Below are 20,234 nucleotides of genomic sequence, written 5' to 3'. Positions count from 1 at the left end.
TACATTGACAAGAGAGATCGGGCTCCAATTTCCTATTGATGTGCCGTGCGGTCTTTCCCTGTTTTTTGTATTGAAGTAATAAAACAAGGCGGCGTGGCCCAGTGGTAAGGGCGCTGGACTTGATATCCGGAGGTCCTACATGTAGGTTCAAGTCAAGTTCAAGGACTTGAATGGCAATATGTGGGCATAAGCACAATGGAAGAAATGTCTTTCTGAAAATTAATTGTAGATATTTTAGGAACAAGCTGAAAACACACTGAACCCCCAGATGATGCCCATAGAGACTGAAAATTGTAATGGACTGAGTAACAGTGGAAAATTGGAAATGACATAAGATAAAGTTCTGTAACCTTCATCTGGTAGCCTTTTGGTTTTTTCTGGCTGGTTTAAAGCAAATTTTGCCCCCTCTGTCAATATACCATCCATTATGAAACGACTGGATAGTATCTCAAGTGACAAAAGTGAGTGGTATCCAGGAACAGTGCTGTTATTGGGACATGTGCTGGCTTTGAGTTTGATTCTCACAGAATTTTGCCTCTCCTAATTATCCTAATAACACTTTAGGTTAGCTCTTTATATAATCCTGTCAGAGTTTAAAGGAACAAAACATAGAATAGTGTGAAAACACAAATACATAAACTAACCAGAAATGGATCAAAACCACAGAACCAAAGTGTAGAATATGATGTATTGACACCACTGGAGCTAAACATGTGTTTGTTTTTTTTTGTTGTTGTTGTTGTTGTTTTTTTTGTTGGTGAGTAACTCAGCTTAATAAATTTTCTTTGATTGAGTGAGACCAGTGAAAACTTGAAGTGAATAATGAAATCAGTTTGGGGCTACTGCATGTGAAAGAATATTGCTGTAATAATTAGAATAGGTCAATAACGTAAGTTTCAAGTAAATAAATTGAGACATCAGCATAACAGAAGGAAACTTTAAGGAAACATATTGCAACATGAGGGAAAATTTCAAAAGGGCATCTCAAAATGCAAAATTTATTACAAATATATAAAGACTACTAGATATGTGTATAATAGACTGAATTAAGGCAGACTGGAAGCATACTGAGTGTACATGTATAAGTACTTAATATCAAATTGTGTTTCTCCCATTTATAGCTGGCTGTTGCATGACCCTCACATGGAACCCAGGTCAATGTATCAGCCATTTATTGAGGCAACTGAACTGTTTTTCAAAAGGCTTCTGCCAATCTTGGCTCCTTTGCAGGTATGTATTACTGAACCTAAAATACAAATGTATAATTATGACTTATAATGTGCAGGGGTTTCAATAAAGTTTGAAGTAGGCAGCCAGTTTGAGAAGAGTAGGCAACGTTATCCTTTTGCAAGGGGGGTCTGGGGACATGCCCCCCCAGAAAAATTTGAAATCTGGAAGCTCTGAAACACTATTTCCAGCGTTCTGGGCATCAAATTGTGTATAAATAGACACTATTGGATAAAAACCTGTGAATTTCCTGTGAAGAACCTGTGAATTAACCTGTGGCAAGAGAGTACCCTATGAAAAAACCTGTGAATTTTGCACAGCCTAAATTTTGAGCAAAATTTCAAAATTTAGGACCCTGTGAAAAAACCTGTGATTTAAATAAGCCTGTGAAAAACCCTGTGAAAAACCCTGTGAACAAATTTTGAGGGAATTCCATTAAAAAACACCTCTGAAAAACCATATGAAAAAACCTGTGAACAAAATAAGGAGGAAATTTATAACAAAGATCTGCAAAAACCCTCTGAAAAACCTGTGAATAATAAAGGAAATATTAAAAACCTGCAAAGAGGTTGACTATATATAGCAATAGAATTATTTCAGTAGAGTTATGACTTAGAGTTAGAGTTATAGACTGCCAAAATCCTGAATTCAAGATTTTGGATGGTCAAATTCCTGAATTCAATATTTTGGATGGACGGCCAAAATCCTGAATTCAAGATTTTAGCAGTCCAAAATCATCCTGAATTCAAGATTTTGGATGGATGGCCAAAATCCTGAATTCAAGATATTTTTGGATGGACGGCCAAAATCCTGAATTCAAGATATTTTTGGATGGACGGGCAAAATCCTCCTGAATTCAGTATTTTGGATGGACGGCCAAAATCCTGAATTCCAGATTTTAGCAGTCCAAAATCCTCCTGAATTGATTATTTTGGATGGACGGCCAAAATCCTGAATTCAAGATATTTCTGGATGGACGGCCAAAATCCTGAATTCAAGATTTTAGCAGTCCAAAATCCTCCTGAATTCATTATTTTGGATGGATGGCCAAAATCCTGAACTCAAGATGTTAGCAGTCCAAAATCCTCCTGAATTTAAGATTTTGGATGGACGGCCAAAATCCTGAATCCAAGATTTTGGATGGAGGGCCAAAATCCTGAATTCCAGATTTTAGCAGTCCAAAATCCTCCTGAATTCATTATTTTGGATGGACGGCCAAAATCCTGAATTCAAGATATTTTTGGATGGACGGCCAAAATCCTGAATTAAAGATTTTAGCAGTCCAAAATCCTCCTGAATTCAATATTTTGGATGGACAGCCAAAATCCTGAATTCAACATTTTGGATGGACGGCCAAAATCCTGAATTCAAGATTTTAGCAGTCCAAAATCTTGAATTCAGGATTAATTATCAGCATATTTTTATATGTTTCTTCTGACACTGGCAACACAATGCAGGATATTGAGCTAGATATCCAACAGTTTTTTAGTCCTCTGTCATTTGTTCTGCTGATTATGCGTGGTTCAATTCTACCTGTTACCATCTCCCCCCCGGGCACACCCCCGGGCATTTGTGTACTTGACGTCCTATTCCCCACCCCCGGGCACACAGAAAGAGACAATTCCCCACCCCCGGGACTCATGACATGGACTAAAAATAAACTGCTTCGTTTTGATGATTTATTTCTTTATTTAAACACAACCAGGAACCTGAAAAATCCTAAACTTTTAGAACGAACGCGTATACATATTTAAAGATGTCAAAGCTGATTGCCGCAGATTCGAGTTGAATTCGAAGCGACGCGTACGCATTGCATGCAGAAAACCAACTGTAAAATTTGAGAACAAATCTGGGAACCGAAACATTTACCCAAAGCGTATACCTAGCCTTTAAGATAAAAGTATAAAAAAGAAACAGCCTTGAATATACGAAATAAAGCTACTAAATTCGGATACTTACGTCAAATCAAGCTCTGGGAAAAGCTTTTAAAGTAATGAATGAAAATATAAATCACATTGCCTCCATCAGATCGATAAAATAAAATATATTTTCATTTTATAAACTGCAACAAATTACCAATAACACTTAAATTCAAACAGAGCTTTCAGCTTCGACAGATTACTCTGGTTCAGCTATTCGCTAACGTACTCAATGGACTTGCCAGCGAAAAACGTGGCCTTTTCCGCGTAGTTAGCCGCCATTGTCACCCCATAAGTCCTTGCGTGAGTAGTTATTTCGATTTGCCCCGCCCCCTACCCCCGGGCAAGACCGCTTGAGGAAATTCCCGACCCCCGGGCCAGACGGGCCGAGTTTTCCCGGGGGTGTGCCCGGGGGGGGGATGGTAACAGGTAGAATTGAACCACGCATTATGTGTAGCTACAGGCTAGAATACTAATGTCAAGTATGGTTATATAAAAATTTCAGCGAGGTCTCGCGGAGTTGACCGAGATCTCGGCGAGATTTCAGTAATTCTCGGCGTGACTTTTAAAGGGCAAACCTTTCAGCGAGATCTCGCCGAGATTTAAATGCGTTAATCTCGCCGAGATCTCGGCGAGATTTCAGTAATTCACGGCAAGATTTTTAGAGGGCGAAAAACTTCAGCGACATCTCCCCGAGATTGCAGTTGCGTCTTCCATCTCGGCGAGATTCGCGGCGAGATTTTTAGGGGCACTGAGACAGGCGAGATCTCGCCGAGACAAATGCGATCTCGACGAGAAAACCAAAATCTTGCCGAGACAACCACGATCTCTACAAGACACCCAATCTTGTCCCCAGAGCCCGCGCGCGTTTTAGGCCAGCGGTGCTTCCTTGGTGCTGACCAAAAGGAACGCAGCCTCTAGGAACGAGATTGCACTTCGCCCAATCTCGTACCCAGAGTCCTCAGGCTTTTTGGTCAGCGGGGCGGCGCCAGGAGAGACTCTGGGATAATGGAATTTCTTATCCCAGAAAACGTGGGATTCCGGTCTTTGTGCGCATGCTTACGATTAAAGCGGAAGTCAAATGCCCCAAGTTACTGTTATTGGGCCTGAAGGTTTTATCGGGCCTTGAAAGTGTTCGAGAAAGCCAAAATTGATTCTACACGCGATCTAAGGGAACTGGATTTTTTCCCGTAAGAGCGGATAAAAGCAACTGGATTTTCTTTCATGTAAGAGCGAGGGAAAGGTGGACTTAATTCGACGTTGCTACAACAGACAAGTAACATATTTCTTTATTACTGTTTATACTTACAAATAAAAAGGAACCATCACTTCTCCTCTCACAGAACTGAGCAGCTGACTGTGTATTAAATTTATGTTCAAATTACCTTCTCCCTTTCCCTTAACAGTTTATTTCCAAATGGGATTCAATGAACACATACATGTTACCATTTGAAAATAATTTAAATCACCTCTTCAAATATAAACATTCCTTTTGCCTAGCTTTTGGCAAAACTGATAGAGAGTGCCCACATATTGCATGCTTCTAGTGCTGTAGAGTTGCTCCCAGGTATACTAATAATATATCTAGAGATAAAATGAAGTAGTATAATTAACAGAGATTGGATAATTGTGCCAACCGGCTTTGAAAATAAGGATAGTGAGTTGTGTTGAGGTTTAATTAGTTAGCTATTCTGCCTAACCACAGAGTAATAATTATATATGAGAACTGTATGGAGCGTGGTAATCATGCCACCTCTCATCAGTAAATTGGTTATAATGTGATTGTTGAGAGACTGTTGATAATTTCCTCACTATGGTACTTCATTTAGTCAGCCAATTTCTATACCATGTATATAATCTCTTTAGTCTGTTCTTGTATTCATGTAATCAAGGTAAAATAATTTAAAACTATCTTATGTGAGTTCTCTAATAAATTTGGTTGCAGTGTAGGAAGCACAGAGAAGGGGTCAATGGATTGGGGAAATTGGGTTTATATTAAATTGACATAATTAAATTTTGGTGGGGCCTGACTTCATCTGGTCGTGGAGTGTACACTTTAACTAAGAGCTGAGTCAGAATACTGACACACATTACCAAATGTATTCTGATTGATTAGGGCACATTACTGGTAAATTGATAATTTCTGAATGATTTGCCATTTCTTTTGAGTCAGCTCGATGGTGATGTGATTAGGTATCACACATTTAATTGACTTCAGGCAAGGGAAGTATTATACTCAACCAACACTCTGCAGCTGAATAGTATAATATAATCTCTTCTCTGATCTTGCAGCTCTTGCTTTGACGACAGATAATTACTATTGTCAAACTCCCCAATATCCTGAAATATGATTGGCACAGTGTTGTGAGACCTTTGCTGAACTGTACATAAATTATACAGCGCTTGAGGGAATTTGTGGTCTCTTGACAATAATGTTAGCTAAGAACTAAAACTGAAAATTGTCAAACGTGACTCTTAGTTCAAGCCTTTCCTGGGCTCTGATTGTCTATTAGGCCACAATCTAAGTCATCCAGCATATTGCATAATGTTTGTGGGACTTGACCAAGCCTAGTGAGCTGCATTGATCAAAGGTCTAGAACAAGAGAAATACACATTCAAAATAATAATTCAAAATCATATGAATTTGTCATACCATCAGTTACAAAACTGTATCTAAAGATGTTTCAAATTTCTTTTAAGCTTGTTAACAGAATAAACAATAAGGCTAGTGATGTTTCTTTAACCCGTAAAATATATTGAATAGTAATTTATTAATTTTTTTTTTTTTTGGGGGGGGGGGGGGGGGGGTTAACAAGCGTTGACTGTAAAACTTTATGTTTCATCTATAATCACTCTATAATTAACAGTTTTGTTAACAAATTATACTCAAAAATTCTATATATACTTGATGAGATAATGGTTACACAATTTTATTAGTTACCCCTAACAGGGAAGGGGAAGGGAGTAAAGGACCCATTGGAATCCTTGGAATGTTCAACATATATATTTTATAGACTTGTCATTCTTTAGTAAATATTGAATGTAGTTTTTTTTGCAAGCTAGTATTGTAGTGTCTGAAAGTTTTTTCTTTTGTTTGGTTATCAGTGCAAAATAATAATAAACGATATGATTCACTAAGAAGTATAATTTTTATGCTAAAACCTGCTGGCTACCACAAATTTCTTGCTAATATTTACTAGCAATAATAAATAAATGAATGAATATTACATGAAGAAATGGTAGAAGGGGTTTTTTTAACCAAATTATTCAGTAAAATCCATCCACTGCCAAAATAATTATGTTAGTAAATTTGCCAATTACAAGTGGAGTGTTTGATAAGGATATAATTATGATGAAAGTGGTCACAAGGCTGTGCAAGCATTATCTACAGGTCATATGCCACACAAACTTGGGGTACTTGTAATTGGCTTCCATGTTTATGTACAACAGGTACAGTTGCAGTAGAATGAAATCGAGCATGGCCTTCTCCTGTATCTCCTCAATAATAGCGTCCCAATTGAACCCTTCAAGGGAAGACTTGGTGTTCTTCCTTATAACATATAGCACAGAAAGTCACACCACCGCTCATCTATTTTTTTTTAACAACAAATGGTACTTTAGACATGATTTCACACTTTGCAACAGCATAATTGCGTTGGCCTCTCAACAGGAATATTTGTCTGCAAGGGAACCTACAGTTTTCTTGTCTCATACTTCGTCAATGGAGTATTTGTATGTTTTTTCAGATGAAGGGAAAAATAATATTTTAAAAAGGTTAGATTATTTTTACTTACATATATTAATGTACAGCACATTAACAGAGTACAGCTAAACTATAATTACCTTCAAATTTTTGCCATCTTTATTTTAAACTAAGTGTACATTATTTGTTGAGTTATATAAAAACTCCAAGCAATATATTGTTATAACTTTTGTATATTTTAAGATTGAGGAGGCTTAATATTCATAAGCCTCATATTGATTTCTTTTATTGAGCGTCCACTCCACTACTTGAGTTTTTTTCTTTTCATTGTTTGTCTGTGTACATGTGGGAAATAAATAAATGCAAAGATTTTAAGGTACTTCTGCATTTCGAAGTCCAGCTTCAGGCTTCAGTATTATCTACACCTGTTTTTTGACTTTTCAAGTTGGGTGGCTCTTCACTGTCACAGTGTGTTGACTTTCTTGCAGAGAAGATGGTAGTAAGTAACAAACAACAAGTCTTTATTCTCAACTGCCCCTATACTGTAAAAGTAATCTTTAAATCTGTATGTACTATTACATTTGAGATTAAACTTTCATCTGAAGGTAACTTAACACCACGGCCCTTTACACTTTTTAGGACAAATAACTAATTGTTCTTATTTTGCATGGAATATGGAACAGTTAGTACAAAATCTGCCAAAATTCTCAAAACAAAATCTGTCAAAATTTAAGAAAAATGTTCAACACACCATTACCTCCGCCTCAAAGGGGCAATTTTTTCTGAATTATTTTTCTTTGGCAAGCTGGCCATGGGCGGTGACTGACAAAAGTGAAACCTTTGCTCTCGTGTGCGGTGTCTGATCATCGTAGAGATGTCTCCAGCGTTTCCCTTGTGGCAAAACCGAAAGGAAATTAATCGAAACGGCAACCTGAGATAGACTCCACTCCACACCAGATCAGTCATCTCCAAACTGTTATCCACGACAAGGTTTATAGATGTTAAAGAACTTCTCTATTTTTCCATGATAACCTTCACTAGAACATAACATGTTCGAAATATTTAGTACGTTGACGACACCAATGTCCTCTCTAATACGTTTAATGTTTCCATACTTGCGAACGGCTTCACCAATTCCTTCTCCTACCGCTTTTTCTCCCAAACTGACTGATATAATGATATTTTCCGAAAGTAATTTTTTGCAACAGCGACAGTAATCAGTTTAAACTGCTCGCATTTGGCCGTGTCATTTTACCGTCGTATGACAGTAGTGGAAAACTTCCTACGATCAAACGGCTAATGTTTAGTCGGCTAGAAATTGTTTCACTGACATAATCCAAAACCCGTAATTTGAATTGGAGTCCTTCATATTTTTGGTATGAAAAAAATAACATAAAATAACCGTGATACACACATAAAAATTACAAAACAGTGAGTTTGACATTTCAAATCTCCCTCCAAAACAAGGAAGTTGGTTGGGGGTTTCCAGTTTGGTTAACTTCCGCAAATGACCAACGGACTTCCTGTCGGTCTTCCATTGTTATGCAGAGGACCAATCGAAAAAATTAAATTTTTCCATTATCCCAGAGTCTCTCCTGGCGCCGCCCCGCTGACCAAAAAGCCTGAGGACTCTGGGTACGAGATTGCACTTCGCCAGATTCGAAACGAAGACATGTGAACTCTTCAGTGGTAAAGATTAAGTTATGAGGTTGAATGAGTTAAAACTTCAGCTTAACCCTAGCCTCGTTGAAAATAATGTTTGCTTTCATTTTTTTCATGCTATAACTGGAAATTGATGAGCTTCAATTATTAAATTGATTTAAATTGTTGGCCGAGATCGCGCTTCGGCAGATTAATATTAAGTGCGCGTCTTAAGATAAAAGTGAGAAGAACGCTGCTCATACCGGACGCTCGTTAACATACTTGTTTACTATCATAAAATATATTCATTGACCTGATAATCTTATCGTTTTATTGTCTAAATCTTTAACTCACCTTTTTAGGCAATTTTTGTCCCTCAAAAGGCCGTTATGAACAGTCATGTCGTAATGCCTGCTGCGAACGATTTTTCGGTACAGGAAGCACAATTTTTGAAAACGCGTTCTTTCCCTTTTCATTACACTGTTTTCAGTTGTCGACATTTTTTGATTGTGCTCTTTTCCCCAGTTTTTCCCTCACAATCTGTCTCTCAATCCTCGTAAACAACTTGACGTCTCCGTGACTTGCCGGCCACTTGACAAATGGCGCGAAAGTCCCCAACAACAACGTGAATTGGGCGATGTGATTGGTTAATTCAATCACGCCACCCGGCGATGCTCGCGTAAGCTAAAAAAACAGTTTGACTGAAATTCGAGGTTTGCGAGGCCACAAAAATTAATCCTGCTCTTAAACCGCAGAAAATATGAAAAGTTAAGCTTCATGACAAGTTAACCATTCGTTTATGGCTCGAAATCATGATAAAAGAACCTGTGGTCAACCGGAGAATAGCACACAAGGGATATGATGAGCACTGGTCAGCTAAAATGATGCTGATTAAGTTAACAAACTACGGTACCCGAACTAACTGAACTAAACTGAACTGCACACTGTGAACTCAATCACCGCACATTTTTTACGGAATACGGAATGTCCTGGATAATTAAGGTGCTGGAGAAGGAGGACTTAAAATTTGCTAAAGGGATATTCAAGCTCGTTAAGCTATAAGCGTGTTAAGAATCAACTCAGTGGAGGTGACCATCAAGTTTGTGCGAGAATTGAGATTTTAATGGCTTTCTTCCACAGCCTTGTGTCTCTTGATTGAGAAAGAGGTTAGTTTCTTATATTATTTATCCGTATTTCATCTTACTTAATAGCTTAAAGAAACACTGAGAGTAAAAGAGTTTGTTTAGAAATCGATAGACGCTTTCACAAAGCGTAATTAGCTACACGAACGATTTCATCTTTTTAACTCGAAACCTCGAAGGTAAAATTTTTGAAATAAATTGTTGGTGATTCACAACTTCTACATTCGTTTTCAATTTGAAGCAGTTAGTTTACATCATAAGCTTACCGCTTAGTTTCGCTCTTTTGTCCAGATTTCCCAGCCGTAATGATTCAAATGATACGACGGAAAGTAAGTGGCTGTTTACTTACCGAAGTTATAAGCTTATATATTCACTTTTTCGTGGAAAATGCTTAGGGGCGTCTGGAGAACGTAGTTCGATTATGAGTATCCTTCCAATGTTATTCCGCTGATTAAGAATTTCAAACCAAAAAGCTTTACTTTCACGTCTGACGATCAAATTTTCAGTACACCGCTGCGGATGCTCGCTCGCCGAGATCCCGCCAGGGATTCCTCGCCGCATTTTTTTGGCCGTCGAAATTCTTATCTCACCGAGATCTCGCCACTAATCTCTCCGCATTTTTGGCGGCCAAGATTTGGCGAGATCTCGGGGCGTTTTTGGTCGCCGAGATCTATCTCGTCGAGATGAAAATCTCGGCGACCAAAAACGCGCCGAGATTAGTAGCGAGATCGCGGCGAGATAAAAATTTCGGCGGCCAAAAACGCGCCGAGATCTCGGAAAAAATATATACTTCTTGGGAAATTTGGTGGGCATGTCTGTTGTAAGGAAGTTAGGGGTATGTTATGTTTAAAACACGAGCAGTAGTACTGTATTGGGAATTAAAAACCATGAGGCGCAGCCGAGTAGTTTTAGATCTGACAAAACACTTCAAATTTTTTGAGCGGCTTCTATTAAAAACATCCCTGGAAAAGCGTGTGTCAAGAGAATTTATAACAGTGATGCGTTGGCAAAATAATTATGTTGGAAATTATCATATGAGAAAACAATAATAATAAGTTTTAAGTTGTAAGCATGAATTTTAAACTTTATTCATGAACCACACAAAAGAACAAAAGACATGAATCACGCAACAGTGATGTCGGTTGACGCTCTTGTCTGGTATTAAATGATAGAAAGTAGGCAAATAATAATAATAATAAGAGGGAGGTTTTATCAGGTTTTAAAACCACTGCACGTGATGTTTTGTCCACCATTTGATAGGTCAATGGGCTTATGAATTATTAATGAGTTTTGAAAGAATGTTAAAATGCAAGATCCTCATTTAAAGACCATGCAAGACTGAACTTTTTTTTTTCAAATCCAAGCCCAAGACGTCGCATTTAAAAAATCTCAGCACAAGACTCCATCATGTAGAAATCCAGGCTCAATAGTTGTTCTTCACTTTTCGTTACAGCACGACGCTCTGTGGCTCGTACTTAACTTTCTTGATAAATCGAGCCAGTTGTTTTGGTATTACACCTGTAGAGTTATTATTTCATAGACAAATATCAAGACAAGGACATAGAAGGCTGGTATAAGACATGTTCGTTTTGGCAAAAATTATATATAAATGTTTTAATGGACTAAGCATCTTTTGGCCATCGCGATAAATGGAAGAATGAATGATTCAAAAAGTATACAGTCAGTCTCTGGCTCAAGAAAGTCTTTTGAGCTTATATAAGAAGGCAATCCTTGTTGTTGCATCAGGAATTGATATTATAGACGGTCATTTACAGTAATTACTATTCAGTCAGTGTTTTCAGAGGCACTGGAAGATATTAAAGTGTCTGTGTTGAAACATGTAACACTGTCAAAAGTGACCAGACTGTATGCACATTCTAAGTTTTAAGTTGTAAGCATGAATTTTAAACTTTATTCATGAACCACACAAAAGAACAAAAGACATGATTCATGCAACAGTGATGTCGGTTGACGCTCTTGTCTGGTATTAAATGATAGAAAGTAGGCAAATTTGTAATCAAATCATCTTTATTTAACAGCCTTTATGTATTTCAGTTTACTTTCTTGTATTCAACCCCTGCCAATTTCAGTATTTCAGTAGGTTTAACATTTTGAGATTGAATATTACTTGACTGATGCATTTAACATCTAACCAGCTTTTCAAGTAATATATATATATTTTTTATAGTTATACACATGTGAACTGAGAACTTCAATCAAAATAAAGTCTTCTATATGTTGTGCAGCTTAAGTGTTTGTACTTTGAATAGTTCTCAACATCCACATCATTCGATAAGATAGATTAATTAATAGGCTAAAAAAAAACTAAAAAACTGCTAAAAAAGTAATTGGAATTCCCAATAGCAATTGGTGGAACTTTATATAAACAAAAATATCATTAAAACTTTGATGATGATTTTGATGAACTTTGAAAGCTGAGTACACTGAGGTAATTTTGCTGGGGCATCATAATGATGATCTCACGCCGAACTGCTAATATTCTGGTTATTATATAGTCAAGTTAAATTGCCACAAAGCGTGGATGTAATTTAAATTACACTTGTTCAAGACAAGGAAATATTGACTGGTGGATCTTGAAATGAATTGAAACCAAAAGCTGGACTGGATTGCACCAATTACAAGAAGTAAGTAAGGTTTCAATATTTTTTTATATGTTTTACATATTGTGTGTGTTTGGATATCATTCAGTATCTTTCTGAACATGGCTTTTTTGATGTAATCTTCTGGCATGGAAACGTTTCATACAGCTTTCTAGCTTTAATTTATCAGTGATATACAATTTATTAAATCAGTAATCTCTCTAAATTAAAGAGGAACAAATCATTTTGAATGGTATACGTAGTGGATAACATAAACATTTAACATCCTGAAAAGAGAAAAATTTTGGTATTACTTATTTTTATATCACACAGGTTTTGACCCCATGAAAAAAGTGCCTAGTGTATGTTTTTGGGAGTATGTACCGTTCTCAGATGCTGTACTGCATGCATGCATGTACTGGAAAATACCCATGCAACCATGCAGTGCAGCCAGTCAGTATATATGTTAACCCTGTAAAAAAACTTTGAAATTTCACATGTTTTTTCTATGGTTTTGAACCTGTAAACAGCTGCCAGGCATTAATTCCCATTTCACAGGGTTTTTCACATGTTGAGACCCTGTGAAAAATGCCCTGTTCACAGGTTTTGAGATTTTCTACCCTGTGAAAAAAGCTGTGAAAAAGCCTTACAATTAAGCCACATTTCAAAGGTTTTTTCACAGGTTTTTTCACAGGGTTTTTCACAGGTTGAAATTCACAGGTTTCTTCACAGGTTTTTTCACAGGTTCAGACCCTGTGAAAAGTGCCCTGTTCACAGGTTCTGAATTTTTCTCAACCTGTGAAAAACCTGTGAAAAATCATGTGAAAATTCTTGTTTCACATGTTTTTTCAGAGGTAAATTCACATCTTTCTCACAGGAAATTCACAGGTTTTTATCCAATAGTGAGAAGTATGATTTCTTAGATTCTTAGCACCAACAACGTTTTTTTGTTTATTTTTACAATCATACTGATATGTTTGATAAGCTGAAAATAGCCTTTTGGTTACATTTCCTGGAATTTGAAGGCCACAGTCAATGAAAAGAATGAAGTTGAACAAAATCGTCCTAAATAGCATCGAAATGACAAGATACTATGATTGAAATGTAGCAATTAAAATCACTTAGTGCTTACACATTCAGTTAAAATTTCTTTTACAACTGATCATGGGTTTAACAGACTGAGAAACTGTGATCAAACATCAATGTACGAATCTTCTTCTTCACTCTCTTTGGCAAAACTCGATGGATGTCAATGGAAAGAAAAAGGAAAAATTCCAGACTTGTCAAGGCGCCGGGCGGGCGTCATGAAACGTGACAAAATCAGATATTTTTAAGTCGGAGTTTTTGATCAAACTTTAGTTTTAAAAAAGATAAAATGCTTTGGACCTTGAAAGTTTTTTGTTTTATTCAAGCGGACATGGTTTTCATTTTAGAAAGTACAGGTTTCATTCAAATTTCGATTTATCAGCACCTCGACAAATAGTGAAAATGATAAACAAAATGATGGTAAGTACATTACGTACATTTGCAGTTTTCCATGCAAGGCGATTGTGAAAAGTTTAGAAGTGGCTGAAAAAATTGGCTGAAATAAACCGTGCACATTATCTAAAGCACAACAGAAAAACGGTGCGTTTGACGAAAACAAATTTTGATTACGTTTTAATACTTTCTTAACTTGAACAGTCGCTTCTTCTTTCGCAACACGTTACTGATAAGCTCAATTTTCTAAATCTTAACAGATGAGCGACTTGATATCTGATCACTGAATTGCCAGCACGTAAGTTAAGGTGGACTACTTTTATTCGAGAATTTTAAAGACCGACTCTGATTTTCATAAAATTCAAGGCCGGGATATTTAAAAAATTAATGAATCAGCCGAAAATGACGACTCTTCGTCTTAACACACGAACAAGCTCCAAAAGTGGTCGTAGACGCGGTTTCCCGTGGCTGGTAAACCGTGCAACTATATCCAAAAATAGATGTGACACGTTGCAACCGACTTAAATTACGAGGTGACCAACTTGACGAGTCGAGCCGTAACAGCAATACCAAATCATGCTGAATGCGCAATGAGGCGTGACCTTGATCTCGAAATTGAGGTAAAAAGTACATCCAAGCCCATCAAAATAAATTTTAATTTTGTTTGAAAGGACCATTCTTCCATTACTTCAATTTAGGCAGAAAGTAGCCGACGTCTCTGATCTTAGTATCCGACACTCTTCGTCAGACGTCGGTGCTTATTTAAACCCCTGAATGTGCACGAAGAATATTGTTTGTTGTAACTTGGAATGTAGACTGCAATATTCCAGCTACTTCCTCCACCAAAATATTTGGCTGTAGTTGGTTGGTTAATCAACCCTCAATTTTGTTTACAGATTCTTGGACTTAGTTCACCTTCAAGTTTTTCCTTTCCCAATTTTATAATATTATGTTCACATTTTACAAAATCGCCCAATCACAAAATCATCAAATCAAAATACGTAAGGGTTCTTTTTCTCGATTTGGTGTAAGACTGTGGAATGAGATTCTGTGCCGTATACGAGATTTACCTAAGAAAGTATTCAAAGGAGAAATTTGCTTGCCTTCTCTTCGATATTTTGCCACTTGAAAATGCTCACTTTACTTGTAAAGTACAGTTTACTACAAAGAGCTTAACTGTGTTGCTTATCACTATGGTGTGACCACAGAGTTACCATTTTGTTGAAATAGTGCGTTACGGACATTCCAAGGAACTTGTTACCGGAACAATGGACGTTGTTAGCTACATTAACTTACTATTTATATCAGCACTCATACCCATGTCATTGTTCCTAAATCGTTTAGGTTTGCATGCATGTGCCTATCCAAATATTATCAGTTTAGCCATATGTTGCGTATCAGGTCTCAAAGAACAGCGCTTTGGTGCGTGTATTTTCCATATTCCAGTCTTTGTATGAATAGCACACACGCTATATTTTGATCCATTGTAAGTTCGTTTTCCTTCCCCTCCCCTACCTCCCCTCCCCCTTTTTTTTTTCAAATAAACTTGGACTACTGGCCTGGGTGCACACCTTCCACTTAGCTATCGCCCGTGGCAGGTTGGGTGGGTCCCTTATCCCACCTTATCATTAGCTACCTACAAGTACTGGGTCAGGGGGTTTCGTTCTCTGGGTGAGTTTGCTACCACCCCTAATCATTCACTGGGCATCTGCTACCGCCCAAGGGTTTCTGTCCCCATTCATTATCTCTGGGTGTGTCCGCCAACCGCCCAAGTTCGTGCATTGGGGTTTGTGTCCGCTAACCGCCCCACTTAGTGGTTGTGCTTTGGGCTTTGTGTCGGCTAACCGCCCCATTTATTTTGCGGGGTGTGTTCGCTAACCACCCATTTACACCTTCCTGGGTGTGTGTCGCTACCACCCAAGCTTGTTGCTATCCTAGGGGGCACCCAGTGTCCATTGTCCCATTTACTGCCAGACCTGTCTTGTTGTTATTTGAGTACTCTAGAGCGAAGTTGTTGTTAATGACTATTAATATTGAAATGCCTATAATGATACAGAAAATAGATCTAGCTAATTAGTTACAACTTGTTAATTCTCAACTTTTTGTTTTCCTAGTGATTTCTTTACCTTGCCTAAATTCTGTTTCTATTCTCGGTTTTCACTGTCACGCCATTGAAAAAAAAAATCGAAACCATTCCATGAATGAAGTCAAGAAATTGACATGGTATAGAGGATAAATAAATAAGGCATCTGTCCAAGTGTCAGGTCTGTGCGGCATTCCGCACTCGAGTTATTTGACAAAATGTTCCCCATAAATTTATAGAGCTTAGTATGGAGACGCCATGTTTGTGTCCCTCTGAGGGGCACAAACATGGCGGCTGGAAATACAAAAAAAACATCTGGAGTTGACTTTTGCCAGAAAAGAGGTTTGTTTGCCCTTGTGAATTTTCGAATGTTTAGATTAATATTTCTCCTCAAACTTAAATTGTTTACAATGCTGAAAATCACCCGAAGAGTCATTTTTAAGATACGGAAAAGCTCTGTCACGGCCGTCCTCCTTATGTCACGCACGATGGAAACTCGGAAATTGAAACTGTTCTATTTTCAAAAGGAAGCACGACATCGAGCTAAGAAATTGTGGACAGACATATTTTTAGGTAATCTTTCCTTGAATGAAGGTAAAAATTTTGTAGACCTCCCAGTTTTGAATTCTAGAATTTGGTGACGTCACGTGAAAACCAAGAATTGTTCTAAATGTCTTTGTTGTAAGTCTGGCCTGCCTAGATTAGCACTTGCTTCCAGGGGGCCAGTCTACTTTGGAAATTTGAATTTAAAAAAAAAACAACAACAACAAGATGGAGAGAAGGTAGAATTTGGAAACTTTTACAACTCAAACATAATTATAGCAAATCAGTGATCACTTCTGGTAATTCTACTTTTCAATAAAACCTGGATCTAGAAACTGGAAAATTCCATTAAAAATCACCTTTTTGATTTGTGATCTACACGCAAAATGAAAAATACGATACCTTTTTTTCTCAATTTCACTTGCGTTTATGAAACCTGAAATGAGTGCCACATTTTTTTCAGATAAGGTGGAGTTTTTATAGGATTTCTCCCAGATATTACTTAAGTCAATAAATTATTTTCTCAAGTTATTGTTCTATTTATCATGAAAAAGTCAAAATAAGAAATTTCTTCAGCTTTTTCACCATTTTCATTGAAATAGAGAAATGCTGACTTTTTTCCGGGTTTCTTCATTTGGCTTGCTTGATTGACAGCTGTCAAGAAAAGGCGGGAAACTCAGATCAGAATTGTTTTGTCTGTAGCTGTGAACCCTGTAGCTCTGTAGCTATGAAGATGTCAAACTGCGTCAAGATTAAGATGAATGAAAAAGTCATGAGGCTTAGGTCTTTGACTTTAACGGTGGGAAACTTAGCTATGATTTTCAAACTTGATATAAATCGAGGCATTTACATTTGGTGTGAAGAAGAAGGGGAGATTATTATACCGACAGAAACAGGCTTTTTCAATATTGAAGACTACGGCAAGACGTACGTCGTAAATGGCAAGCCAACTCGGCCAGCGTCCTCAAGGACCTCTGATGAACTATCTTTGCCGTGTAATTTGCTTGGAATCCCCCTGTCTTACCAGAGAACAGCCTCCCTGAGAACAAATCTAAACTCACCACCTGGCCAGATGCCCAGTACGCAAACCTTGCAACGGCCGAGCTTCTCCTCTAGCTCGGGAAAAGTGCAACCATCATCATGGAAGAAGTCAGTTGTAGTAGTGGATGTCCTATCATCTGGCGCAATAAACAAGAAATTTCAAGTTCATCTGACTTTAGCAGAAGAAACCGTGTCGGTGGATGAAGTGCAAAAGATGTTAAAAGAACAATTGGGTTTCGATGTAATTCTCCTCAATGCAAAACATCTGCCAGTTATGTCAATCAAGCAGGCCAAACAAAGAAACCTGGAAAAAAGGTGACATTTTTCTATTTCGATGAAAACAGCGAAAAGCTGAAAAAACTCGAGAAATTTCTTATTTTGACTTTTTCGTGATAAGTGAAATAGAACAATAACTTGAGAAAATTGACTTAAGTAATATCTGAGAGAAATCCTTAAAATCTCCACCTTATCTGAGAAAAATGTGGCACTTATTTCAGGTTTCATAAATGCTAGTGAAATTGAGAAAAAAGGTATCATATTTTTCATTTTGCTTGTAGATCACAAACCAAAAAGGTGATTTTTATGGAATTTTAGATCCAGGATTTATTGAAAAGTAGAATTGCTGGAAGCGGTCACTGATTATAGCAGCACTTAAACTTCTGTTACATTGCTGACGAAAGTAATATTAAATGTGACTTATGGCTTCTTCAGTCACTGTGGTTAGTGAATGTCCATTAAACAATTCGACAATGCTGAACAGATTTCATTCAACAGACACGTTTATGTTGACTGCTCAATAACAACAATGGTGACATTCATCATCAGCAGCCTCCATAAAAACTGCTGATTATCCACTGCATTTTTATTTATTCTATGATTCAGTTCTTTGATGGAGGTCCAATCATCGCATTTCAAATAGAGAATGAGTATGGAAGCTATTACAGTGATGATGTCAAGTATATGGAACATCTCAAATCGGTTGGTAAATTTTCTGTCTTGAAACATTTCCAAACAACTGTTTTACATAATTTTATTACAACTAAAACATTTCAGAGAAATTTAGTGAAGTACCTCTGTTGATCCCGGATAAGGAAACCTTTAAAAAGTAACAATTAATAATTATAACCGGTTACTGATCATGATGATCATCCCTTCAGGGGTGCAGTACTTAGCACATTTTTGTAAAACACAGTTAATGGAGCCTGATGCTCTTGAGCTCTCATTTCTTACTGTAGCATTATGTAATGCAAAGGGAAACAGTACTATCTGCAAAATTGTCATTAGCTTCAGAGAGCAAATAAATGATGATGGGAACAGGAATGCACTTTTACTCTTGTACAATTATAGCAATACTGTTAGCATGTTGCAATACTGACTGCTACGTACATTTATATCCTTCATTTTGTATGGCTAAGAGAAATGAATACCACCAGCTATTCAAGTCTCATTGGGCGCTATATAAATCTCTTGCATTCGATGGTACTTTACTTGCCATAAGACTTAGTCCAAGGCATACATGTATGTCGTACTATAGAAGGTATTAATGGTAAAAGTCAGAGTATCACTTGCTTGCTGTATTGCCTACTGTAAAGTCTACCTTTCCAGTGAACACAAATCGTATCCCTCTTTTAGAATATTGTTAGATATTTGTATAAATAAATAAATTAATTGATAAAATAGATACTATAAATGACCTAATTAATACCCGGGGCGTCTATTAAATGTTTTACAATTTTGGGGGGCATTTATTTGATAAGAGACATTTCTTTTTATAACTTACATTGAATTGCAACTGTGACAATGATGTATAATGTGCAAGAAAAATCTACAATGTAAAGAGGAAAAACATAAGTGTACTCTATTACAGCTGTAGTTTTCAATGGGCATGTCAAATTCCAGATCATTGCCTTCATTAGCCTGTTCAGGGTCTGAATATTTGATGTCCAAAAATGGGTTTGGGCATTTGGGCTCATCTAGCATAGCTTTAGCTACAATTTCAATTGCTCCGATCATGCTTCACAAGGTTTCTTAAAACTTCAGAACCATCAGAAGCTATATTCAATGCACAGGCCTTGAATGACTTAGCAATTAGATCTTGAGAAAGTCAAGACCAGGCACTTAACACCAGGACAATGAGCCAAAAAATTTGGAAACATTTTTTGTACAGCTGAGAAAAAGGAAATCAAAGAGTGCTATCCATGCTTTGAATTTGAAATAGAACAGGATGTGATTTGCAAACCTTTTTTCAATTAAGCAGGAACCCGATGAACAAACTGACTGATTTTACCTGCTTATTGTGCTCTTTTCATGCCTTTCTGGGAACGCATTTGGCTATAAGGTTAACTGGTAGCCTCACTGAATTTTTGGGGGGCGTTAATTAGATATGCCAGGGCATTTATAGAGAGTGGGCGTTAATCAGGTCATTCATGGTTAATTACAGTAGCTCATGACTGATCAAATCCCCCAACAAGTTATCTGCCTTTGGAATTCTGTAATAAGTTATTGGGAACTGAAAAAGTTTTTATTTTTTATGACAGCTGATGATTAATGGAGGCATAAAAGAATTACTTTTTACATCTGATAATTCTGGTGGACTGCAGAAACAGTTTTTATCTTTGCCTGATGGTATGTTCTATAACATTTCTATTTGTGCTAAAATGTGGGGCATATTAAATAATAACTTACAATAATATTATAATTTTTGTACAGAATTTCCTGTCAAGCAGATTGAAATGTTCTTCCTAATAACATCACTTTTGTACAGCACATATCTTCACGTGGAAAATAATCACTGGTTTGACTAAATGCCTTCTGAATGTCACCTCTTACTTGAGGGGAGTGGTGTTTCATTTTTGA

At 37.1% G+C, this 20,234-nt stretch overlaps 1 protein-coding gene and 1 long non-coding RNA gene across 2 annotated transcripts in view; both read left to right on the top strand.

Annotated features, from left to right (window-relative positions):
• Window positions 1–20,234, top strand: part of LOC146449751 (beta-galactosidase-1-like protein 2) — a 60,410-nt gene that overhangs the window by 22,276 nt on the left and 17,900 nt on the right. Inside the window, exons 4-6 of the mRNA XM_085101607.1 lie at window positions 1,122–1,230; window positions 18,261–18,356; window positions 19,916–20,003. Coding sequence (XP_084957733.1) covers window positions 1,122–1,230; window positions 18,261–18,356; window positions 19,916–20,003 — 293 coding nt within the window. The remainder of the gene's footprint in view (window positions 1–1,121; window positions 1,231–18,260; window positions 18,357–19,915; window positions 20,004–20,234) is intronic.
• On the top strand, window positions 8,495–11,873 carry LOC146449753 (uncharacterized). Its single transcript, XR_014860666.1, has 2 exons — window positions 8,495–9,656; window positions 11,086–11,873. It is a non-coding gene; the product is annotated as an uncharacterized LOC146449753 (long non-coding RNA).

The sequence above is a fragment of the Pavona decussata genome, unplaced genomic scaffold (assembly GCF_977016875.1).
Source record: "Pavona decussata unplaced genomic scaffold, jaPavDecu1.1 SCAFFOLD_602, whole genome shotgun sequence".
Lineage (NCBI taxonomy): Eukaryota > Metazoa > Cnidaria > Anthozoa > Scleractinia > Agariciidae > Pavona > Pavona decussata.
Note: the sequence above shows the minus strand (reverse complement) of the source record. Positions and strands in the feature narration are given on the sequence as shown.